At 60.2% G+C, this 25,255-nt stretch overlaps 1 protein-coding gene across 36 annotated transcripts in view; it reads right to left on the reverse strand.

The window, feature by feature from the left end:
• CACNA1G (calcium voltage-gated channel subunit alpha1 G) overlaps window positions 1-25,255 on the reverse strand; it is a 62,480-nt gene that overhangs the window by 30,053 nt on the left and 7,172 nt on the right. For 33 of the 36 annotated variants that reach the window (XM_034640728.1, XM_034640731.1, XM_034640726.1 and 30 more), the window contains exons 2-13: window positions 24,566-24,677; window positions 24,235-24,368; window positions 23,731-23,828; window positions 21,549-21,708; window positions 20,742-21,042; window positions 20,476-20,568; window positions 17,523-18,306; window positions 14,679-15,055; window positions 2,936-3,087; window positions 1,973-2,158; window positions 1,753-1,867; window positions 1,506-1,661 (exon numbers count right to left, since the gene is read on the reverse strand). In XM_034640728.1, the coding sequence (XP_034496619.1) occupies window positions 1,506-1,661; window positions 1,753-1,867; window positions 1,973-2,158; window positions 2,936-3,087; window positions 14,679-15,055; window positions 17,523-18,306; window positions 20,476-20,568; window positions 20,742-21,042; window positions 21,549-21,708; window positions 23,731-23,828; window positions 24,235-24,368; window positions 24,566-24,677 (2,668 nt within the window). Of the gene's footprint in view, window positions 1-1,505; window positions 1,662-1,752; window positions 1,868-1,972; window positions 2,159-2,935; window positions 3,088-14,678; window positions 15,056-17,522; window positions 18,307-20,475; window positions 20,569-20,741; window positions 21,043-21,548; window positions 21,709-23,730; window positions 23,829-24,234; window positions 24,369-24,565; window positions 24,678-25,255 lie in introns of those variants that run through there. The other 3 variants (XM_034640725.1, XM_034640748.1, XM_034640750.1) reach the window with 2 other exon arrangements.

Consider the following 25,255-nt stretch of genomic DNA (forward strand, 5'->3'; position numbering starts at 1 on the left):
GAGGACGCTGTGGCCCCAGGCCCTACCCCGCCCCCCTCAAGCTGGGGCAGCCACAGGCCCCCAGCAGGGCCGGAGTGACCTGCCTTCATTCCCAGGCAGACCTCGCGGCTGCCTAGCAACCAGGCCGGCAGCACTCCATCTAACAAGGTGTTTGCTGGGAGGGGCGGCGGTGGGGAGGGGGCTGTCTGCACGGGCACCTCTAGGCCTGCGAGGCAGCTGACCACCCAGCTGAGGGGAGGGAAATAGTCTCGGGGTGTTCTCCATTTTCCTCCACGGAGTTCCTCCTGTATCTTTGTGAGGGCATCTCAGCGGTCGGGCACGGTGGTTTGGAAGGGGCTGCAGGGCCCCCATCCCCATCAGCGCCTCTGCCCACAGGCTGAGAGCAGTGGCTGAGCATGGTGGGTATCCGAAGAGACCCTGGCTCTTCTGGGAGCACGGTGGCACCCCTTCACTTTTCAGGCCCCAGGGAAGCCCCAAGTAGGTGCCTTGTCCCTCCCCTCACAACAGGCTCCGCCATCCCCAACGGCAGGGTGCGCCTCCCCCGCCAGCTGCCCTCGCTGCCACCCTGTGGGAGGAAATGCCATCACGGATCACTACAGAATCTGCGAGGCTGGCAGCAGGAAAAGGCCGGTGTGGGACAGCCACCCGCACCCCACCAGCCCAGCCGGCCTATGGGGAACGGCCCTCCCTCGCAAGGCTGGGAAAGAGTCGGAAAATAGATTTTTGTTTTTCCACCGTGTGCCGAGTATTTATAGACCCGGCCGCAGCGGGAGTTTCCATCCGGGTCACCCGGAGAGAACTGGACCAAGAGCTGCTCTACGCCCAACCTGGAGCATTTCTAGGTTGGGTCAACCTGCCTGTGAACGATGCCCGGAGGCTGGGCCGGCCCGCAGCTCGGGGGAGAGGGGCAGAGTCGGGGGAGAGGGACGGCGTGCTGCCCTTCAGGCAGAAGCTGAGGCCTGGCACAGCATGGGCAGGATCAATGTGAATCAATATTAATTGATGACGCTGCTTGTGACGAAGGTGATGGAGCCTGGGCTGGAAATAGGACGCTTGTCTCTGCCCTGCCTGCCGCTAATTGGGCTCATTTCTCACCCTGGGCAGCTTAGCCCTGCTTGGGCCCCGGTGGCATCTTCATCAGCTCGGCTAGAGCTCAGCTGACTTGCACACACGCTTCCCCCAGCCCTCAGCTCAGATGGGTCCCCTCCAGATGTCCCCGAGAGTACCTGTGCTCGAGATCCAGCTGCCCCTTCTGCCAACTTCTCCAGCTCCCCGGGAAGGGTCTAGCCCACTTGGATGCCGAAGCCCCCTCAGCAGCTAACCTTGGCCCCAGGGATTCCCCCACAACCACCCTGTCTCCCCAGGGCTGAGGGGCTGCCTGAGACCTGGAGCCTTCTGCCCTGGCCCCGCACCCCCACTCCCACCCCAATGCCTAGCCTGATGGGCACTTTTTGCAAGACCTCCCAGGCCAACCGCAGTGGCCTGCTGCGGGCAGGGAAGTTTACCTCCGCCTGGAAGCCCTCCACCAGAATGGCGACGAGCAGATTAAAGAGCACGTAGTTGCCAAAGGTCATGAGGGCAATGAAATACAGAGCAGCCCAGGATGACGTGGAGGCCATTCCGTTGTAGAGCACCTTATTCCAGTCCTCCTGGGTCAGGATCTGGGGCGGAGGCTGGGGGTCAGGGCCTTTGCCGGGGCCGCCTCCCCTGCACCCCCCTCCCTCCGTCCACCCTCACCGGTTACCCTGGCACCTGAAAGACGGTGACGATGGCCCAGAGCAGGGAGTCGAAGTTCTTCCGGTCCGGCAGCGTGTCCCCGTCCCGCTCCGATGCGAATTTGCAGCCAAAGAGGTGCATGCCCAGGATGCTGGAGACACAGGAGCCCCAGGAGCGGGGGTCAGGGCGGCAGCGGCCCCAGCCCTCGGCCCCGCCCCGCCCCGCCGGCGCAGGCGCAGACGCGCACGGCCCGCACCTGAAGATGAAGATGAAGAGCATGAGCAGCATGCAGAAGGTGGCCACGTTGTCCATGGTCTTCATGAGCACCACGAGCTGCCGCTGCAGCGCCGGCAGGAAGCGCACCAGCTTCAGCACCCGCATCAGGCGGAAGGTCCGCAGCACCGACAGGCCGCCCCCCTGCTGGCCCACGATCTCCCACACGCTGCAAGGACGGCAGGAGCCTGAGCCCCTGCGCGCTCGCCCTCCTTGACCCCTCCGTTAGAGAGGGCCTTGGCCGCGTCTGAGGACCCGGGCACGCCCGCATGGCCTGAGGGGGCGGGGGGCAGGGGGCCCCTGGGGCTCCAGAGGGGAGCCCCTGAGATGGATGCAGGTGACAGCTCCAGCCCTGTCCCCCCTCCGGGCCCACGATCACACCCTGGCAGCGGAGAGCGCTCTCCCAAATTCAGGCCAATGCAATGGCATGCCGTTATGGAATAGTTGCTTTGTTCTCCTCTAATGAAATCTAAAGCCAATTTCAGAAAGCAATAAAGCAGCTCTCCTGGCCCCAGGCCTAGGGGGACAGAGCACTTTCCCAGAGTCTTGGGAACCCTAAAGCAAGTTGCGGGTGTCTGAGATGGTTTCCAAGCACTTTGCGTGCACGGACAGCTGGCCGGGCCTCACACCTCCTTCAACTCCTCTGCAAAGCCAGCTCCCAGTGCTCACTCACCCCGGGCCTGCATGGGGTCAAGGGCAAGAGGTAGAGACAGGAGAGAGGAGACTGCACAGGGGTCTGGCCAAAGGAGACGCAAGGCCAAGTTCGGCCTGGGCAAGGTAGGGCCGATGGAGGGGATCACCCGCCACTGGGGGAGCAGCAGGGCCTGCGGGTCGGGGGGGCCTGACTCCTGACCCCTCCGCCCCAGAGGGACAGGCTGAGTGGCATCTCACCCAAGCCACCCCACGGGCATTCCTCAGGTGAGGCGCCGTGGAGGGGCAGTCACACCTGATGACAACGATGACACCATCGAAGATGTTGTAGGGGTTCTTGATGTAGCCAAAGGGGCCGTACACCAGCAGTTTCAGCAGCATCTCCAGGGCAAAGAGGCTGGTGAAGACGATGTTGCTGATTTCCAGAGCGTTGGTCAGCTCCTCGGGCTGGAGGGCAGGGCGGGGCAGGAAGCAGCCGAGGGTCATCCCTGAGCCCCTCATCCCTGTCCTCCCTCGCAGAGGGCCACCGGGAGAGGGGTCGCGGGAATAGCTAGCTGAGGCTGGGGGGGGCAGGGGGGCAGTGGTTGTGGGGGGTGACCAGGCTCTGGAGGGGGACCCTCCCCCAAAGGGTCCATGAGGAAATGCACTCGGGGCAGCCGCCGCACAAAATCCCTGCTCTGGGTCTCAGGCTTGCAGGAAGCCTGAGCTCTAGGTTCTGTCCACCTCCTGCTAGGACCCCTGACAGCCAGCTCGTCCTGTGCTGCCACGCCAGCTCGGCAGGCCACGGCCAGCAGGACGGTGACGCTGGCCGACATCAGAGCGTGATTGCCAAGGCCCCACACGAGTACCCAGACACACAGTAACACGCAAAGTCACACGTGCTCTACGATTACTCTGTGGACTTGGCAGCCTTCTCCTGGACAACTGTTGGCTACGCTGGCTCCTTCCAGACACATGCAGACACTGCACACCCCCACACACAGCACACACAAACACACGTGCGCTCACAAACACACGCACAAGCAGGCACACGCACACAGACACACTCATGTGCGTGCAAACATACTGATGGGCAGAAGGGAGACTCCAAGAAGGGCTCTCATAGACCAGGAGGCACCTGGCGCTGCTACCTGAGACTAGGGCACCTGGGTTAATTCCCAGCCTATTCTCTGCCGATTTACTGTGTGACCTGCAGCGAGAGTCTCGGCCTCTCTGGCCGAACATGCAACACGGGCGGTAACTGACTTCTATGCTTCTACCCGGGCTCTGAGATAGGGACCAAGGACACATCCTCGAGAGGTCATCAGAAATGATGAACTTCTGCTATTCCAGCTCACTAGTCACCTCCCCCACCTTCCTTCTGTCAATATTAAGTGCCTACTGTATGCCTAGCAATGCATCAGGTATTAAAGCAGCTGCTAAAACATGCCCACTATGTTTCCTGCCTCCCGGGAGCCCAGAGTCTCGCTGGAAACAGGTTGTACACAAAATAGCTGAATATCCACGAGAGGCCTTAGATACTCAGATGCCAAAATAAATTCTCCAGACAGTAAATCCAAGAGTCTAAGGGAGAGACGGCAAAGGAGGAACACCCTGGGAAAGCCTTAGTCAGGAGGCAGCCCTTGAAATGGACTCCGAAGGTTTAAGTGGGGTCTCCCCAGGGAGAGGGGCGCAGAAGGCATCACAGGATGGAGCACAGGCATGAGCCATGTCTGGGGACAAAGAGAGGGGCAGGGCTGGGCTGAGGCCTGGAGATGCAGGGGGAGACATGGTTGGCTCCGTGGAGCCCACTGCCTACCTAATGGGGTGTCTCCATCACCCAAAAGCCCAAGTTTCAAAGCGGCCCAAGAAGTCTGAGTTCAAATAAACAAGCCGATGAAGCCCTTAGTCCATCAGCCACGTCCCCCTGTTTGCCCAGCTGCCTCACCTGGCGGGCTGCCCAGGGAGGTCACCCAAGCATGGAGCCAGGCCTGGACGCCACCAAATGTATCCTAATGGTCTGACTTTGTGAGGCCAGCCGGGGTAGGAGGTGGGGAGACCTGGAAGGAAGAGCCTTCGGACCAGCAAGTGAGGAGGGTTTGGGGTCAGAAGCTGCTCAGAAGGGGAGAAGCTCTCAGCCGGTGCTTGGATTCTTTCCAACGGCAGCCCCGGAGGGCAGAGCCAGGGTCAGCAGGCAGGGCTGAGAGCCAGCTGTGGGGGCCAGTGTGGCGAGGAGTCCGTGGGTCCAGCAGATCCCAAGCAAGTCCGTGCTCCCCCGCCTGCAAGTGGGGGCTGGAGGGGGCACGGCCACCTGACCTAGTGAATGGGGTCACAGAGAGATAGGACCTTGGGTCCCTCCAGCATTAGTGCAGTGCAGGTGGTGGGGAAGGGTCGTTGTCAGGGGCAGACAAAGCTCAGGGCTCAGACCCCTCCTGACGAACTGGATCCCCACTCTGTGCTCCCAAGTCCAGTCTGCCAGGGAGCCGTGGTCAGCGAGCCTGCCTCCCCGTCCCTCTGCCGCCCGCCCAGCTGTCCATCCTTGGATTGGATAAAGGTGATAAGCACAGACACACAGGGGAACTCTTGGGGGGTTCCCAGGCTCGCCCTGTGTCTTACTGCACGCCATCCACACAGCAGCCCTGGCACCCTCGCTTCACAGATGAGCAGAAAGGTCAACAGTTGGTGAATGGCTGGTTCAAAGTCACAAGGACAACCAGGGAGTGGGACCCAATCCCAGCTCGTTCTAACCCCTGATAATACTAGGCAGTCAGGATTCAAACCCACGCCGGGTAACAGCAAGGGGCATGTGAATCCAGGCACACGGATGGACTGAATTCACGATGTGCCTTCCAAAGTGTGTAAAATTATATTTCACATGAACTTAGATGTATGATTAAAGAACAAGTTGATTTGAAAACACAGCTGAGGTGCACTGACAATGGGTGAATTTTACGGCATATGAATGATGCCTCAAAAAAGAGGGCCAAAAATAAAAATAAAGAAAACATTTTTAAACAGTAGCTTTTGCTATCTTATATTGACTCCACCAGTGATTCTTAAAAGCACACCCAGCACTGGGTATGTGGAGAGGGTACTCCCAGCACTTCCTGATGAGCCCACGGCATCCAAGGGGGTCGCAGCCGTCTGTGCCTGATCGCTCTCAGCTCATGGACACCTGCCACCAACCGGCAGCCTCATCAGAAAGACAGCGTGGGGTTCCCCCAAGGCCTGCATCGTCAGTCCCGGTTGAGGAGGTGGCAGCAAAAGCTGGAGCCCCCGCCTCACCCCTCCAGGCAGCTTTGGGACTGGAGCAGCAGGGGGAAAGGAGAATTGGGCACTGTGCCTCAGCCCGCCCTCCATCTCCCACGCACTCTCCCTGCACACACCTCAGGGCGATGCCTATTTCCTCCCGGGGCCCCGGTATCCCCTCATAATCCATGGGAAAAGCTCTCCTCCCCTAGACAGTTCTGCCCAAGTTACTAAATTGGAGGCTGGGAATGTTCTGCAAACGCAGGACTAAGACACAGAGACACAATCTTAGCAACACGGTTGCCCCAGGGACCAGGGCCATGATCACAGCCATTGCGGCAGCAAACGGCAGGGGAGGGAGCCGACTTCTGCAGGTCCCCTCCCGGGACGCAGCCCTGGCTGATTGCTCCCTCCCAGGATTTCATTTCCTCCCAGGCTCTGAGACAGCCAGGTAAACGGAGGCTCCGAGTGGTGTGGTGACCTGATGGAACTGCTTAGGAAGGTACAGAGCAAGGGCTGCCCGCACTTTCCCCTGCATCTTCCCACGCTGTGCACCCCCATCCTCCAAGAGAGACCCCGTGCAGCCACACCCAGGCCCATCAGCTGGGCACCAGCCCCCTCCCTGACTCACTCCTGCTGCCAGCAGGTCCCTTCTCAGGTCTGGACCATATCCTCCCTTCTGTTCACAGACATCAAGGCCCTGTGGGGGCTTTTGGGAAGTTGAGGCCAGGCAGCCTGAGCTTCTCCCACCGGGGGACCCAGGCTCTTCTCTGGGAAGATGCTAACTGTAAATGCCCCATCTCCCAACACGTCCCCTCCCCCCAGCCTGTCACCGTGGAGCAACTATAGCTCCCCATAAGCTCCTCCAGACTTCCCAGCACCAGGATCCCCTGAAACCCATAGCACCTCCATTGTCCAACCCTTAACGGGCCCACTGTGTGCAGCACGCTGGCGATCAAAGCGTGGGGTTAAACCGGAGTGTGGGAGGCCTGCCAGCTCTAAGACTCTCTACCTGTGTGACCTTGGGCAGGTCCGTTAACCACTCTGATCCCCAGTGGCCTCTTCTGCTAAGCAGGGTAGCATCACCTCATGGCCAGGCTGCTCGGAAGAACGCAGGAGTTAAAGACCGTGAAAACACCCAGCCCGGAGCCACACTCAGGCAGCCCCATGGGCACTGACAGTGATAGCGGGCCTCACACGTGGCAGAACAGAACACCTGCAAGGCTGCAGCAAGCACCACGCTGGGGACAAACACCGGGAGCACCCCAGGAGCTCAAACCCAGCTGAGGCCAGTGTCAGTGCGGAGAAGAACCCCATGGAGGGCATCCCCGGCTGATGGCAGCATGAGCCCAGGTGCAGAGAAAGGACTGCACGGAGACCAAGAATCCAGCGGTTCTCCCAGAGGGTGGAAGGGGTCCATGGGGGACACGGCTGCCAGGTCAGCAGGGCCCAGGCAGGATGGCCTTGACTCTGCTCCCCACCCCGGGCTGGGCTTGCCTCTGCCCACAATGCTGCCACTGGGGCTTTGAGGGCGAGGGGAGAGATGTGCAGAGCGGTGTATTAAGAAGATTAATCTGGCTGCAGCGTTGTCAGCATGCTGATGGCTAGGAGAGACGGAGAGATGGAGACCAATTTGGGGGATACCGCAGCGGTCCGGGCAGGAGGCCTGGGAGCCGGCTCGGGCACACAGGGAAGGCAAGAGGGGAGGACGAGCAGGGCAGCCGCTGAGCAGAGGCTCGGACGAGTCACCCCAGCCCTGCCCAAGCACCCCCACACCCTCAGCTCCTCAGCTCCCACAGCTTCGCTGACCTGGAAATCTCTGCTCCCCAATTCTGACTCCTTGGCTCACTTCACCTCGGCTTTAGACAGTCCTGCCTGCTGCACCCCCACAGCCGGGAGGGGAGGTCCAGGTGGGGCCTCAGTGATGGGGTAAAGGTCACTGGGACCTCTCCCCTCCTCCTCCTCCAAGGGAAGTCAGGAGACACCTGGGTGGCAGGTGGTTTCCAGGAAAGCCCACAGGCTTCCCCATACAGGTCGTGGCCTTGCTTTTTGCAGAGCCCCGGGAGCTCCATGCAGATCTCCTTCCAGCCCCTCATGCCCACTGGACCGGGTGCCCCCTAACCAGGGGTGGCTTTAGTCCCTCCCCACAATCTCCTGCCAGCTCCTCGAAGCCGCCCCAAGTAAACGCCCAAGCAGAGTAGGCACAGTGCACCTCCAGCGCTCACTCAGCCCAGGGCCAGCCGACCCAAAGGCCCTGCGACGTCAGCCTCTGGAGCTGGGGCCCCTGCCCCTCACCCGCCCCTCTGCCGGAGCCCCTGGTGGACCACCACAAGGCTGCCCTCCTGCCACGGACCTCAGGGTGCGCCTGCAGGGCCGGCCCCAGCCCAGGGGAGTCCCCACTCCCTCCGCCTCTGCCGTGGCTGAGGAATGGCTGAGTGTCGCTTCGTCACGAGCCTGTGCTGACTAGACAGGGCAATGCCAGCGGGGGCCTCACAGCAGCTCTCCACCTTCCCTCACCACCCTCTGCTGCCGCCTTCTATTCCCCCCCCGTCCCCACTCCCAACCTGGCCCCTGCTACAGGGGGCTCCACTGCCCTCCCCATAAATAGCTCTGCGACCCGCAGCCTACTCTCCTCTCCTCCCCTCCTCCGCCTGCACCTGCACCCCCTCTACACACACCCCACACCTCCGGGCCCCGGTCTTGTCCATCACTTACCCCTGTTTCCCTCACCCCTCCAATCTCCTTTCCTGGCCTCAGATCAGAAACCCCCCTGTGAGTGCAGGCCCAGTCCCCCCAAACCTCAGGCCGTAGCACCCCAGCTCTCTCCAGACACTCTTCCAAGCCCCCCTCTTCGCGGATGCCAGGGCAGCACCCGAGCCTGCTGCCGGCCCCACCTGCCAGTGCCCCTGACTTCCCTGACCCACCTCCTGCCCGCCTAGGGCTCCTCTCCTGCTGCCTTTCTCCCTGAGTTCAGTCAGACCCACTGTCTCCCCAGCTCCCCGACTCCCACCCGCAGCTGTCACTGGGGTGTGGACGACATTACTCAAGCTCCCTCTGAGCCCTTGGCTCCTCACCCGGAGAGCCGACCTGCCCGATAGCGTCCCCCAGAGCCCGCGTCCAGCTCAAAGGCAAACCCTCTCACCCCCTCTTCCAAACCTGCCCCTTCCCCGACGGCCGGCTCCACCTCCCTCCAGAATTCTGTCTTGGAACCTGGGCGTTATCTAGGGTTTGTGTGGGCCCTCTTAGTTCCCACAGCAGTGCCGGGCCCACAGACCCTGCCAATGGATTTGCTGCCCCCACCCCGTTCTTTCCAGCACCACTGTACTTGGGGCCCTCACTGCCTCTGATCTGAGGGACAGAAATAGCCTCTGGGCCCCTCCCTCGACCCTGCCCATCGGCATCCACTGGAATCTCAGGCTTCCTTCCACACCACGCCCCCCACTCACATCGCTCCTGCTCAGAGACCTCGGGTGGGGGAGGGGGAGGCACTGACTGTCCTTCAGAGTGTCCCATGCCCCCCTGTGCCCTTCCAGGCCAGGCTGCCCGAATTCCCCTTCATCCTTCCACCGACACCTCTCCACCCCTTGCCCTGGCTGCCACTCCCGCCTGTCTTTCCAGGACCGCTCTCAAAAGCCACCTCATTTGTGGAGTCTTTTTAAGCTCTCACCTGGGTGTAAGCCTCTCTCCTCTGTCCCCAGAAGCCTCCCTTAAGGCGTTTGGCATATCCGTCCATGAAGCAGAACTCTTCAGCTAGAACCTAAATTTCTCCGCTGCTTCTGGCTCCGTCCCCCGCCCCCTGCCATTCTGTTCTTCTATTCTAGCGTGCTGAGCACAGGGGGTGTTTGTTGAACTGGGGGAGCCTAGAGCCAGAGGATGCCTGAAGGAATATGAGCACCCCGTTAGCCAGCCGTCTCCAAAAGAACACCCATGTCCCCCCTACATCTGGACAGACTTTGGAAATCTGGGGCCAGGGCAGCTCTAGAAGGATCTTCCCCCAATGTCCTGCTTGGCTGCAGCGTCCGTTCCTGAGCCAGGGCTCCTCTGTCTGGAGTCCAAGAACTCCTGGAAGGCCGAAGGGATAGGCTTGGGGTGGGAGGTGTCCATAAACCCTTGTCCTCAAAGGCTGCAATTGGGGGTGTCCATGCATGTGTGTGTTTTCTGGGGAGAGAGTCCCCAGTTTTCGGCAGGATCCCAAAGGAGTCTGTGAGGGCCCTCAAAGGTACAACCTGCCACATCTGGATTCTCCCCCACCCCCTACCCCACTCCATCCCCAGCTTCCCCCGCCTTGAACAGCTGACCTCACTCATTTATAAATAGAAACCCTCCCTGGACATGTAACTAGAGTGACAGGATGGATCTGAGCAAGGAGCAGAATCATCACCAGCCCTGTCCTCTCCTGGCCGGAGTGGTGGTCCACTCAGGACCCTGCCTCTCTCTCATCTGCAGCCCAGGAGACCGCTGGGCCCCATGCCCCTCCTCCAGCTCACTTTGTTGTCCCTCTTCTAGAAGACCAAGTCAGCCTGCCCTCAGCACCCCAGAGCCAGGAAGGGGGGATTAGGAAGCCCCTGTGCCCCCAAGACCCCTCCCCGCACCCTCCTTCCTCCTGGAGCAGCCTGGCCCCCAGGAAGACCCAGGCAGAGGCAGACCCAGAGCTTCAGAGCTCCAGCAACCTGCTAGCTATGGCCCGGGATGTCCCACAGGATGTCTCAAACATCCTGCTCAAGGCCCAGGGCTCCCATCCCGAGCAGGAACCTGGTCTCGTCCTTGCTGCTTCCTTCCCCCACATCTCCAACTGGTGTGGAGTCCTGCAAATCCAGCCACCAGCCAGCTCTCCCTGGCCCTCTTCCCTCCGCTTCCAGGGACAGAGATGCGGGAACTGCCTGGGCCACTGCAGCAGCCCTCTCATCGGCCTCCCTGCCTCCTGGCTTCCCTCCTTGGCTCCAGAGGACTTTTGACAGAACGCAAACCTGCTCGTATCACTGACCTGCCTACAACCTCTTTTGGGAACCTAACGCTTTCAGGAAAAAGTTCAAACTCCTTCCTGTGCCTCTCAGGACCTGGCCCTGAATTTTTTTCCAAACCAGTCTCTTGTCACTTGTCCATCCCAGCCCCCACCCAGTGCCCCACTCCTTTGGAACTCCTTACAAATCTCTCAGTTTTGGTGTGCGGTGGATGGTGCCTCTGACCCTCCCCCATATGGTGCCCTCCACGTCCCCCTTCACTGGCTACGCCTTGCTCTTCCTTCAGACTCAGCTCCCAGATCACATCCTGCATGGGGCTCTCCCGGAATGCCTCCCCCAGTCTGGATCCCGGACTACTCCACACATTCCTCTCTGAGCGCCTAGGGCATCACGTAAATGTGACCTTTCACTTGCTGGTGACCTCTCTGAAAGGAAGGACGCAGTGTCCTAGGCCCAGTGTGGGCACATGTCTCTTCCTAACCCCGCATTCAGTGACGTCATGTTGCTAGCTTGACGACAGCATTTACACCATGGTAATTGGCAAACGCTATAAATGCCACAAATCAGGATGTTTTCCCCCAACTCCGATGTGCAGGAAATGTGTGTGGGATGGATGGATGGATGGATGGATGGATGGATGGATGGATGGATAGAGAGGAATGGATAAATCACAGTAAGTTCCTTGCTCCATGTTCTGCCCCCTCACAGATGGGGGGCACACACGTGCTTGCCCTCCGTCAGATCACACCTCCATCCTCAAGGCACATGTCCTCAAGTTGCTCCCTCCTCAGTGTCCTGTCTTTGTCCTCCTCACCAGTCCTTCTGGGAGAAACAGTCCTGCCAGTTCTCACCAGCCAGTGGGTTAAGGGATGGGGAAGCAGGAGGGTGTGGACAGCATGGGTAGGGTGGGGTGTGACAAAACGGGTGCTTCCTCTGCTGGTAGAGAGGGGCAAGAGGGGTGTCACCATCCCCAGCAGGGAAACTGAGGGTAAGGTAGGTGACGGTGGGAGAGGACAGGCCTGAGCAGGGCAGCAGCAATGGGCAGGAAAGAGGGCTGGGCTCCTTGCTGGGGAAGGACACGATACCAGGATCGATGGACACAACCCCTTTGTTCAGGGTGCTGCAGGGACACCTCGTTGCCTGTTGGCATGCGCTGCCACTCTCCCCCGGGCTCTCTTCCTCCAGTGGCTCTCCCTCCCCTGCTGGGAGGCTGCATCTGAGCCTGTGTCCCTAGCCCTCCCCTGCATGTCCTCGTCTGCATCTGGGCCTCACTCTCTGTCGTCAGCTCTCTCTCCCCATCTCTCTGTCTCTGTCACCCCTATGTCTCTATGCCTCCATCTGTCCTCATCTCCTCCCCGAGTGCCCATCTCCCCCTCCCTATCTAGGTCCCTCACGTCCCTGCATCTCGGTCCTCCCCGTCTTGATGCCTGCCGCTGTCCCCACAGGTCTCCGCCTTGCCCTCTGAGACCCTCTCTCCTGGTCTCCATCTCCCTTTCTGTGTTTCTGTCTCTCGGCCCCTGCATCTCCTGACTCCCCAGCCTGCTCCCCTCAGCCTGCTCAGATTCCGAGGCACAGACGGCAGGAGGGCAGGAGGGCAGGACGGCAGGACGTTCCCGCCGCCGCAGTGTCCGTGAGCACAGGGCCACGGCTGCTTCTAGGATTTCTCAGCACCCTGGAGCCTGAGGCCGCCAGGCAGCAGTCTGTCATCTGCCGGGCCTGCTGGGGACTCCCACTCACCCCCGTGGGGCCCGCAGCAGCCAGGTACAGAGACGGACTCCTCCCTGGAGCAGACACCGTAGCACCACAGAGTGGGGACTCCCTGCGGCTGAGGGTCTGGTGGGGGGCGTGCCCTGCTTTCCTCAGGAACTTGGGCAAGGGGAGGCTGCAGGCGCCCCGACCGATGCCCTTTACTTCCTCCCCTAGGGGGTGTCCTCCTTGACGTCTAACTGAAAGGCTGCTTGCTGCCGCTTCAGCCGCCCTCCGTCTCCGTGACTCAGCTTCTCCCCAGCCCAGCCAGAGCCTCCACTAGCAGCCTCTGCCAGCGCGGACTGCGGGGTGCAGCACCCCCGAGGGGGACGGACCTTGGACCTCCCTGGCCAGAACTGGGGTGAGGGAGAGGAGGCTGGGGTTCAGGGTAATGGGAGGTGAGGGCGGCCACCGCCTGGGTGCCCACAGCGGAACGGGCCGCCCCCAGAAGCCTGGCAGAGTGGAGCACCTCTCCCCAGGAGGCTGGCTGGGTGGGCGTGTGCACACACACCCACGCCCCGGGCGCCCAGATACAACACGCTCACCGCAGTGCCGTGCTCCCCACCTGCTGGCACTGCAGCTGGTGTCCTGCCCCCTCCCTGCACCTCACCTCCCAGAAGAGGGAATCGCAAAGAGCCACCTGGTGGGGGGAGCGTGGAGGCTAGAGGAAGGGGCGCCAACACGGTGAGGTGCGATGGTGCTGGAGGAGGGGCTGGGGCGCATCTGGCTGGACAGGGCAGCCGGGTTAGGAGCTGAGCGGTGAGACGCAAAAGGAGCAGAGGTCAGCAGAGTGGGGGAGGGGGCTCGGATCCCTCTGAGAAGTGAGCATCTCACATCAGCTCCAGGCCTGGCTTGGAGCTATGCTCCCCAGCCTCGCCCCAGACCCTCCCCTGCCCTCCCCCACGAGAAGCACCTAGCCACTGTTGCCAGCCCCTTCGCCACTCCTCCACGTCAGTCACCGTCACACCAGGGGCTGGGCAAGTGCATTCCCTTGCCTGACCAGGAAAGGTCAGGTTCTGGGAGCCCAGTCCCTGCCTGAGCCTCAGGGAGGCAGGAACACCTGGGAAAGAGCACAGAAGGGCCTGTGGTGGCAGCATGTGCTGACTGTACCCCCCCACTTTTCCAAGAATCAGCCAAAGGGGTGACCTAGAAGACCACACTGGGGCAAGGGGCTGCCTTTTGGAAGGAACCCTGTGGGGAGGCCCCGTGGGGCCTGCTCCCACCCCCAATCAGTTTGGGGGGCTGAGGGCAGAGGGGTCCCCAGTCCAGCCTTCGTGTCCTCACACAGCTCTGGGAGTGAGAACAGCCTTCTTCCGCTCAGCCCAGATCCCCTTGCTCGCAGCCATCGGTCCCACAAAACAAGCCTGCTCCCTCTTCCACATGACAGCCCTTCAAATATTTGAAGACAGCTCGCCTGTCCCCGCTGAGCCTCCCCTTCTCCTGACTAACCATCCCGGTTCTTAGAACGATCCCTCAAATGCAATGGTTTCAAGTCTCTTCACCATGCTGGGCATTCTCATCCAGCCAGCCGCCCCACTCACAGCAAGGCTCCTGGAGCGGAGGCCGGCGGCAGATGGCCTCCCTCCCCGCCGGACAGGCCTCAGCTCCACCCAGGCACAGCCACCAACCCTCTCCTTCTCGCCCCTACCCAGCTCCAGTCGGTCACACTCCCAAATACTCAGTCAGGTGAAGGCTGGGGAGCCCAGCGCTGGGCTGGGGGATCCCCCAACACCTTCTCTCCCCTCTGTATCTTCTCCAAAGACCCAAATCTCTTCCAATGACTTGTCCCTCCAGAGAGGCTCTACCCACGTCTGATGCTCACCACTCACTAATCCTTCAAAGCCCACCTCCTCTGAGCAGCCTTCCCAGATAGAACACCCCCAGCTCAGATCCTGCCCTTGCCTTGGGCGACCTCCATATGCAGAAACTGTGTGACATTCACTGGTTTTCACCCTCCGGAGTCCCCACACTTTGGTGGGTCTCCCTCCTGTCCTTCCTGCCATCAGGCTCACAGCAAGCAGAAGAAACTGGAAACAGGGGCGGGAAGGGAGGAAGGCAGAGGGCCGCCAGCCCCAGGGACCATGCCCTTGCACACGCCTCTACCTGTTCGTGGTACTCGATGCCCATGCTGAGTGTGTTGACCAGGATAGCAATCATGATTCCCCGACCGAAGTACTTGCTGTCCACAATCTTCCGGAAGGTGTCACAGATGAGTCTCCAGAAGGCCAGCACAGAGTTGGGCTCCACGTCCCGCCCCAGGCTCTGTCGGTGCCGGCTATGGGGGTCCCGGAGATCACCACGCTGGGCGTCTTGTGGGAGCTCGTACACCGCCTCGCTGTCTGAGTCGGGCATCTCATGGCCGCCGAGCTCCACCTGCCCTGCCCCCGCCCGGGCGCAGTAGGGGCAGCTGTCCGGGCCACAGGCTCCACTGTCTGCCTTCAAGCAAGGGCTAGAGATCTTGCAAGAGCTTTGGCACGTGCCTAGGACAGGAGGGTAGAGGTTAGAGGCTCCTGGGTTTCTTACGTGGGGCAGCCCTTCCCGCAAGTTTGGGGTTCTTTCAATGACAGGGGTGCTACACGCTTAGCGGGCCAGGGACACTGAATGCCCTGCAGTGTGGGCAGTCCTGGGCAACAGAACACCCCCAAATGCCAGTAACATTCTCCTGACAGTCACTGCTGGGGGTCCTAGGGTTTGGCAGGTGGCCTTGACGTCCCCTGAGGTCCTGGGCAGCTCCCCTGTCCAAGGAGCCTTCAGCAAGGAGCCTAGACCAGCCCTCCTTCCCAGGAAAGCCAGCCCCGCACCGACACTGCTCTGAGCAGCCTTTCCCAAGGCTCCTTTAGACACACACCCACAGATTCGTGCTTATGGACATCCACACCCAGACACACCCACACGTGCAGTGAACCACACTCGTGTGCACATGTACTATGTACATAGACATACCATTTGCGAACCACACTTACCTACACAGCCAAACACATGTGTGCACAGACACGGTCACGTTATATAACGCACATGTGCTAGGCGTGTGCACACGTGGGCATATGTATGGACCAGAGCACCCCACTGGTGTGCACACACACGTAACTGCACGTATCAGACACTCGTGTGCACGCACGCAGGAACGCTAAATGTGTGCGTGCATGTGCACACATACACGCACTGCACACCTTCATGCACACATACACACCAGGCCACACACACTCACACGCACAGTGACCTATCCCAAGACACCAATGTCCATTGAAATCGGGCTTGGATCATAGAATCTGAGCGCTGGAGGGAAGCTCAGAGGGCGCCCGGGAAAGCACACCGGGCAAGGGGCAGGCACCTCGCTCAGGGCCCGGCCCCCAGGAAGCACCCAAAACACTTCCCCTTCTGACTGCACCCAGGACCACGGCCCCAGCCCTGCCTTCTACACAGGAGGGAACTAAAGCACGCGTGCGTGGGACTGGTTTCCATCCCACGGCAAGGTGGCCGGAAAGCTGGCACACGAGCCCTTCGCACGGCGTTCTGTGACGGCACCTTCCTGTCCCGGCCCACGTTCCCGCATGACATCCCACTCATATCCCACTGCTCCCATGTGCCACATCCTTCCTGAAACACAGACCCTGGGCTTCAGCTACAGTGAGTCTGTCTTTGGGGGAGGGCTCGCCACCCCTGTCTGACAGCGGGGGGGACGCCCACAGGCAGCGAGTGTCTCACTTCCCCTGTGATACTGGGTGTTCCTCCCACCTGACTAGCAGCCCCCTGAGGATTTGCTGCTCTAGGCTCGCAGTCTTCCTGAGGGGAGCCGATGAAACTCATGTTTCCTGGAGTCTCCTTAGCGTGGGGCGTGATGCTGGCCACAGTCACACACCATGTCCCCTCGGGGCCTCGGGGCCAGAAGGCCCTGAGTTCACCCCTCACCAATGGTACAACCTTGGGCCAGCAAGTCAAGCAACCTCTCCGGGCCCCCTTTTTCTCATTGGTACAACGGGGACAATAAGAACGCTTATCATCTAGACTGTTGAGAGGCTCCAGGGGGATTCTGGCTGCAAGGCACGTGACAGGCACAGACCAGTCGGTCAACAACTGTCAGGTCTTCTTGCAAACAGCGTGGAGCGGAGCACACAGCAGGTGCCCATGCTGTGGTAGTTTTTGTTCTCATTACGATGCAAGAATGAAGATTCCCATGGAAGGGCCTCTGGCAATAGAGGCTTCTGATAACTTTAAAATCATACCACTGAACTGGGTGAGAATTTCCAGAACTCTAAGGGAAAACCTGGATTTCATAAAACCGCTAACAAAAGGGCAAGATCTAGGGGCGCCTGGGTGGCACAGCGGTTAAGCGTCTGCCTTCGGCTCAGGGCGTGATCCCGGCGTTATGGGATCGAGCCCCACATCAGGCTCCTCTGCTATGAGCCTGCTTCTTCCTCTCCCACTCCCCCTGCTTGTGTTCCCTCTCTCGCTGGCTGTCTCTATCTCTGTCAAATAAATAAATAAAATCTTTAAAAAAAAAAAAGGGCAAGATCTGAAGCATGAGAGACTATGGACTCTGAGAAACAAACTGAGGGCTTCAGAGGGGCGGGGGGTGGGGGAATGGGATAGACTGGTGATGGGTAGTAAGGAGAGCACGTATTGCATGGTGCACTGGGTGTTATACGCAATTAATGAATCATCGAACTTTACATCAAAAAACCAGGGATGTACTGTATGGTGACTAACATAATATAATAAAAAAATTTTATTATATAAAAAAAAAAGAATGAAGATTCCCATTTGAAGGGATGAGAAACCCAGGGCTCAAAGAAGCGACGGGACTGATTGAAGGTCCCAAGACCTCAAGTGGCAGAATCGGAATCAGGGGCCAGACCTTCGGATGCCAGGCCCCCAGTTCTCTCTGGGACACCACCCGGCCCCTCGGCCAGGGGCCCCAGCATACACACCCCCCCCCAGGGTTCTTACCTGTGCTCTGTGTCTCCAACAGCTTGTGCATGGAGCTGTAAGGCCCGGGCGGGATGTTGAGGCTGGTGAGTGTGGGCGGTCCAGAGGTGGGGGCCGCTTCCACTAGCGCCTTCTCCTTCAGCATCTCGGGTGCAGGGCTGGCGTGTACAGTGGGGTACACCTTCCCGCTGCCCACAGTCCTGCCTGATGCCTCAGATGGTGACCTGGGAGGGGGTGCCTGGCAGCGGACCGGCTCCAGGTGGCAGTCGGCATGGTAGAAGCTATGCACAGATTCTGCGCCCCCCGGAGGGCCCCCGGAGAGGGCGGGCGTCGAGGGTGGTGGCAGCATGAGCCGGCGGGACCCACCGGCTTCCCGGTCCTGAATCTCCGGGCTGGCCCGGGGGGCCCGCAGCGTCCCGTTGCCCAGGTGGTAGTGGTGGTGGTGATGGTGGTGATGATGAACCAGGTGGTGGACGGACGGACGGCGGTGGGAGCGAGAGCAGCTCCCTCCGGGCTGGGGCTCCTGGCCACCGCGGGGCACGGGGCTGCTCAGCAGGCCGGCCCGCACGCCCGCCGCCCGGGAGACCCGGGCCAGCCTGCGGGCCGCTTTCCGGAGGATGTACACCAGGTACTTGAGGAGCTCCTCGTAGCAGCTGCCTGGCTCGGAGAAGCTGGCCAGGGTGCTGGCGTTGGACAGGAACCGCACGCGCTGCTCCCGCATCAGCTGGCTTTCCCGCTGCTTGGTCTCTGAGAACTGCGTGGCGATCACCACCAGGCACAGGTTGATCATGAAGAAGGAGCCCACCTGTTGGGGTGGGGACAGGAAGAGGAGATGTCCTGAAGAAAAGGGCACCAAGGGGCCAGTTGACGCATCCCAAGCACTTCCTACGGTGCCAGGCGCTGGGCTCAGTTACTGTCCAAGCATGATCTCATTTCATTCTTGTGACAGTCTCAAGAGGTGACACTTTTATAACCTCCCTCTGACAGGTGAGGAAAGAGGCTCAGAGAGGTCAAGGCATTTGCCCAAGATCATTCAGCTAACGCACAGCGAAGCTGAGACTTGAACCATGCTCTATGGAATTCCAAGGCATTGTTATTGATTGTGATGGTATCCTGCAAGGATTTCTCCCAAACTCCCTGCCCCTACCCATGGCCAGCCATGGAGATTCTGAGCACCCCTCCCCAGTTCCCATTAGGAGCAGAGAAGGCTGTAAAGATGAATGCAATCTTGGGGACGTGGGATTCTCACGTTGGGTTGAGCCTTTGAGGTCTTGGCAAAAACACTGTTCCCAAGACTCCTGAATTTCATCCCACTTTCAGCTGCACAACCTTGGGTGAGACCCTCAACCATGGGGCCTCACTATCCTCCTGACCATTGGCCTGTATCTTCTTTCCCGGAGCCTCTCCCCTCCCCCAGCCAGGTGATGGGCTGAGCCCCAATCCCTGCAGACTAGTCAAGCTGCTGCCCTGACTTGCCCACCCTCCCTCGTTCCTGTCCCTGTGCCTCAGTTTCTCTAGGACTCCAGGATGGCCATCGCTGGGACAACAATCCAGAACGAAGGAAATGAATATTTATGGTGACGAAGCGGATTTTTTTTCTAGATTGTGTCCTAGTAATTATGATAATTAGCTTCGCTAATATGATTCCAGAGAGCTGTTTGGAAGATTTTTCACGGGTTGTGTGGGTGGAAACTAGGCCCCTTACCACCCTGTCTGCTTCCTTCCCCTCCCCCAAGCCCAGGGAGAGAAGCATACTGAAAAGACCACGCTTCCCAGAGGTGCTGGCCTTGCTGCCCCCCTGGGGATGGTGAGGGGTGGGAATAGGTGCCAAACCTGGCCCCTCTTCCCCATGCAGGGGCAGGAGGGGGTGGCCTGGAGGACTGGTTCTTTCCCAGGACCTACCCTCTGCCTCTCCCCGACAGCTGCCCTAGTCTGTCTCCACCTCTCTCCGGAGTTTGCCCTAGGTCCCGAGTCGATCTTAATCTGTCTTCAGCTCTGTCTCTCAATATCTGTCCCTCTCTCTGGCTCTGTCACTGGCCTCTTGGTAACCTGGAGAAGGGCTGGATGTGGAGCCCATAGCCTGGGGTTGAATTCTCGGCCCTGGCCACTTCCTTAGCCCGGTGACCGGGCCCTCTGAAGCTCAGAGTGCTCGTTTAGGAGATGCCCTCCCCCCCCCAGGCCACCCCACCTCACAGGGGACTGCGAGGATTTAGCGGGCATCAGCCAGGTCAATCCACGGCAGACGTGGAGCCCATGACGGGGTCAGACAAACAAGGAAACATGGGTTTCCTCTCTGTAAAATGGAGATGATAACGGGATCGCGGCGAGGATTAAAGGCCCAGCCCATGAAAAGTGTGGAGAGCAGTACTGGCGCATAGCAAGTGCTCAATACATATTAGCCGCAAGTAGTAGCCGTTCCGTTATGATCTAGGAATGCTAGGCATGACAGCTCTAAAACGGTGCGACGCTTGCCTCTGTCTTCTGCCCTAGTGAAACCTTGCAACTTCTGAGCTGGAAGGAATGAGAGGCCGGGCAGTGTCTCTCGACACTGGATGCCAGGGATTCTGGGCGGTACACTCCTGTGTTTGCAGGACTGTCGTTTCGGGATGTTTACCATCTCTCCCCAGCCCCCCAACCAAATGCCAGCAGTGCTCCCCTAGACCTCATGAAAAACGGGACCACCCTTTGGTATTTCCAAATGCCCCCTGGGTCAAGAATCACCCGTTTTAGTGATGAAGAAACAGAGCCCTAGGGTGGGGCTGGGGGGCTCTCGGGGAATGACTTGCCCAAGGTACTAAGCAATGGGACCAAGCCTTGACCTTGAATTTCCTCCTGACTCCTCACGACCAATGCCCTCTGTGCCTGAGTCTCTGTGGGACCTGTCCTGAGACCAAGCTAGCCTTCCCCTCTCTGGACTCCCCCCACCTGCTTCCCCAGGATCCCCTTTCCCACAGGGGCCCAAGGAATCACTCACGATGATGAGGAGGATGAAGTAGATGAAATTGTAGAAGGAATGAGCATCCATCACGAAGTACATGATGTCGACCCAGCCCTCCAGCGTGATGACCTGGGGAGGACACAGAGGGACAGGCTGACTCGGGGGGGGGGCATCCCCAAAGCCTCCTGCGGTCTCCTTAGAGGCCCCGGCCCCCTCCCAGCCCTGAGGACGACCACTCCGAGGCCGGACTGCGTCCGGACGCTTGCGTCCTGGGGAATGTCCCGGCGCCCAGGCTGTCCCACCTGGAAGATGGCAATCCAGGCATAGCCGATGTTGTCAAAGTTGATGGCGCCCTTGAAGGGGTTGTGCTCCCCTGCGGAGCAGTTGGTGTAGTACTGGTTCCAGTTGACGCAGGTGGTGTTGCTGGAGCTGTTGTAGGCCTCATAGTCCAGGCCGCAGGGGGGGCCGCCGCCGCCCTCCCCGCGCAGCGTGGGCACACTCCTGCACGAGCGCATGCCGTTCTCCCGCGGCTGGGAGCAGATGAAGGGGTTCTCGTCCTCGTTCTCCGTCTGGTAATAGCGCTCCAGGTCCACGCTCAGGGGGCTGCAGGGGGGACAGGGAAGAGCTGGGAGCAGGGGTCTCCAGGGAGAGGTCCCAAGAAGGATGAGCTGCGTGGGCGCAGTGAGACCTGCAGGGTGAGTAGGGCAGGACGAGAGTCGGGCACGCATCGGGCAGGGGCAGGGATGTGTGGGTGTGGGTTGGAGGGCACCGGGACTGTGCGGACCGAGTGTGAGATTCCAGAGTGGGGATGAGGGAAGATTATGCCCTAGAGTGATGCTTTTCCAATGTGGCTGCACATCAGGCTCGCGGCAGAACTTGTAAGGGTCCCCACGGCCATGCTGAACCCCAGGCTGATGAAATCAGAGTCTGTAGGGGGACCCAGGCCCCAGGAATTTTTTTTGATTCCCCAAGTGACTCCAACGGGTAGCCGAGCTTGAGAGCCAGACATGTCACCAACGTGAAAACAGCAAGGTCAACGGCAACAAGGACCGAGGTAGCTCCCAGCCCCACAACCCCTCCCAGGCCACCCCCTCCCGGGTGACACTCACAGGCTGAAGTTCTCCGGCAGGAAGCACCGGTTACGAAGCAGCCCTGCCCACAGCTGGACGCCAACAATGCCGAAGATGAAGAAGACGAAGAAGCAGAGGAGCAGGACGTTGCCCAGCATGGGCAGTGTGTCCAGCAGCAGCGTGACAAGGATACGCATGCCTGTGGGGGCAGAAGCCACGCTGGGGGTGCCAGGCTGGCCGGGCCCAGCAGCACTCCCACAGGGGGCCCGGCGGGCTTTCCGGGGCTGAGAGGCCTGGCTCCAGCTGGAGGGGAGACCAACAGACACCCTCTAACTCCACAGGCAGGCCTACCCTCCTAGCCCCTGCCCGCTACGCCTCTTGGCCCGTCCCTATCCATCAGCCCACAGTACCACCGAGGATGAGCCAGCGTGATCAAGGGTTCCAAAGCTCCTCTCCCCTGCACCGCACCCCACCTAACTGCCCACATCATCTCAGCTTATAGAAGAGGTTCGAGGAGGCTCAGAGGACTGCCATGACTTGTCTGGTATCACAGAGCTGCCCAGCGCTCTGCTTCTGGACCCCACCTCCCAACACAAACACACGCGCGCGCACACACACACACACACACACACACACGCTCGCTTCCTACTTCCTTCTCTCACCTGGCACAGTCACCTGACCTTTCTAAGTCATCAGTTATCACCACTGCAGTCATTGGGGAAACTGAGGCAGAGAATGCCAGAAGGAATGTCAGCAAGGAAGGTTCTGAGCCTCCTGCTGAGTCCATTCTCTGTTGGCACAGATCCCCACATCGGAGGCGAGGAGACACAAGGCCATCTTTCAAGTGGCCATCAATTAACAAGTCCCTCTGCAGGGAAAGCCGCCACAGTCCCGTCCCCCTCTCCCCAAGGCCTGTTGGAGATACTGCCCTCCCTCCTCACTTCAGGTCCAGGACTCCATCACCCCACATGGTCTGAACCACCCCCAGGCCACCCAGCCCTTGTTAAGCACACAGACCTCTAATGGCTGGTTTTGACCCCCGAAGTGCCACTCATGGCCCCCTGCCCCTCCAAGGAAAAAGCTTCTGGGCAGCAGCTAATTAACCCTCCCAGTGCCTGCGACCGTCCTGCCTGGCCTTTCCCGCCTGGCCTTCTCACTCAGTCCCTCACCGCCCTCCTCCAGCCCCAGCCTCCTTCGGCTCCTCTGTGCTCCAACTGAGAGCAATTCCTCAGGGTTTGCATTAAGGGAATTACACCGGTGGTTAGACAGAGGCCTATAAATCTGCCAGCCATCACCTGGGGTGGGAGAGGGGGCGGCAGCACGCACACCCCTCGTCTGGAGTGCCTGTGAACACTGCCGCCCCAATGCCCGGAGGACACACTGAGCAGCTCTGCCCACCCGAAGGCAGCCGCGTCTCATACACACACGCACACACACACGCACACACATGCACGACGCAGGGGGCTGCGGCTACACCAGGCACAGAGCCCCAGAAACATGCCCCTACCCCCCCCCGACTCCTGGGGACTGCAGTGGACACCATTTGCAGCCTATGTAGGTTGGGGAGCTGCAAAGGGGGCCTGAGCAGGGGTGGGGAGGCAGGATGTAGGGGGAGCTCGAGCTGCCAAAGCTTGGCTGGCTCGGGAAACCAATGCGGTTTAATTTAGATAATGGTCCCGCAGTCAGTTGCAGCAGCGGGTTGGAAGAGGGTAGGAAGGAGGAAGGGGACACAGGCGGAGGGTGAGACACGGAGTAGCCATGTCTGGAGAGAAGTCATGCTCAGGGAGGCCGATACGGTCTCACCCATGAGAGCCCGCCTGCGTGAGAGGCTGTTCTAGCTAGAAAAGGCCGTTACACGTTGCACCCACCCCTCCTGGCCCACCAGCCTCTCCACCCTGTTAGGGAACAGCTGAATTAGCTGAAGGGAAGGGGTCATCTGAGACATGTCTGAGACTTTGATCCCAAGTCCGGTTAAAATAAGGGGGATGGTCTTTCCAGGTAACTCTCACAGGGCTACAGGCAGGTGCGGGGGCTCCATTGGGCTCCGTTGGGCTCCAGCGGCCCTGGCTCCCCACCGAGCCCTTCTCTGATGAGGTCTGCCTCACAGTGCCAGGCCCTGATGAGGCCGGTGAGTGGTCAGGAAGTAGGGATGGGATCTGGGATTTCCATATTTCCTCTTGGGGCTCTCTGTCCAGGGGCTGAGGGCCAAGGGGTCACTCACTGGGCACCCGGTTAATGGCCCTGAGCGGTCGCAGCACACGGACTGTTCTGACAGCTGAGAAGCTGACGTTCTGCAGGTCCAAGGAATACTCCAGCATCCTGCAGGGAGGGGCCCAAAGGGAGGCCCTTTGAGTCTGAGGCCGCCGTGGGGGTCAAAAGAGGTCAATGAGGAATCCTGCTGCGGTGGTGCAGCGGATCTCCGGCTCCTCCCCCTCCTCCACCAAGGGACCCCGGAGAGCCGGCTCTCTGTCTGGGGGCAAGGCCACCCCCAAGCCAAGGACAGATCCCCCCTGGAGAATAAACAGGAGGGTGTGGACGCAGGGGCTCAAGCATTATAGGCAGGACAGCCTCAGACACCGAGTGGACAGCCAGGGAGAAAGCATGGCAGGAAGTGGGCCGGGCAGGGGGGCGGGGGGAGGGGTGGCAGTGCTGGGGCCTAGCACCCCGGCCCTGGGGCAAGGACTGATCTGCTCACTGCTCTCCCACCTCCAGCCCCGGCCCTCACCCTGCAATGACGATGAAGAAGTCAAGCCGGTTCCAAGTGTCTCCCAGGTAACACTTTTTCCCGAAGATGCCCAAGGCCACCATCTTCACTACCATCTCCACAGCGAAGAAGGCAAAGATGAAGTCGTCAAAGGCCTGATGTGGGGATGAGAGGCTTTTGAAACTGGGCGGGGGGACCATCCCCCCCACACACACACTCCTTCCCCCATCAGCAGGGTCAGGGCCTCTCACAGAGTTACTCAGCAGTTACTCAGCCCAGGAGCTGCCCCCTCCCGCCGCCACACACACACACACACACACACACACACACACTCAGACTCTCACACACTCACCTGCAGGATCCGGCAGCGCTGGGAGTCACAGGCGATGTCCTCACACGGCCGGAACATGCCCAGGGTCACGCAGTTGAGAAGGATGACCAACATGCTGATACGCTCAAACCAGGTACCCGGGGGGGGGCGGTCAAGGAAACAGCTGGCCTGGCCGGGCAGGAGCCGCGCCCACGTCCCCCCCAAGCCCGGCCCCGGCGCCTCCCGCTTCTTGTCCACCGCCCCCCCGCCGCCTGCCCCAGGACTCGGTCAGGTGCAAAGGGAGGGCCCACGTGTCTGACCGAGCCCAGGCCCAAGCCCACCTTGGCCGCCACCTCTCTGGACCCAGCTTCCTCAGCTGTAAAGTAGGAAAAGCCACAAATACCCTGACTATTTGCACAAGCCATTTGGGGGATAAAATCGATCGTGCCTGTGGAAATGCCAGACACTGAGAGTGTCTGAATCCTGTTCTCCCTACCTCCCAGGGAAGATGTGAGAAGCAAATGAGAGAATGTGGTAAATGTGTGACACAAACCTAAAGTTGGGTTCTGCCCGCCTTACAGTTTACCAAGCGCTTTCACGCCGCAGCACATCTGATGCTCACGACAGCCCCGTCAAGTGCCCAGGGTCCGTCCTGTTCTTCCCCGGAGCCCAAGCGCACCGAGGCCCGGGAGAGCCCAAGTCCTGCGCTGAAGGTCACGGGAGAAGCCGCGA

Source organism: Ailuropoda melanoleuca, chromosome 13 (genome assembly GCF_002007445.2).
Source record: "Ailuropoda melanoleuca isolate Jingjing chromosome 13, ASM200744v2, whole genome shotgun sequence".
NCBI lineage: Eukaryota > Metazoa > Chordata > Mammalia > Carnivora > Ursidae > Ailuropoda > Ailuropoda melanoleuca.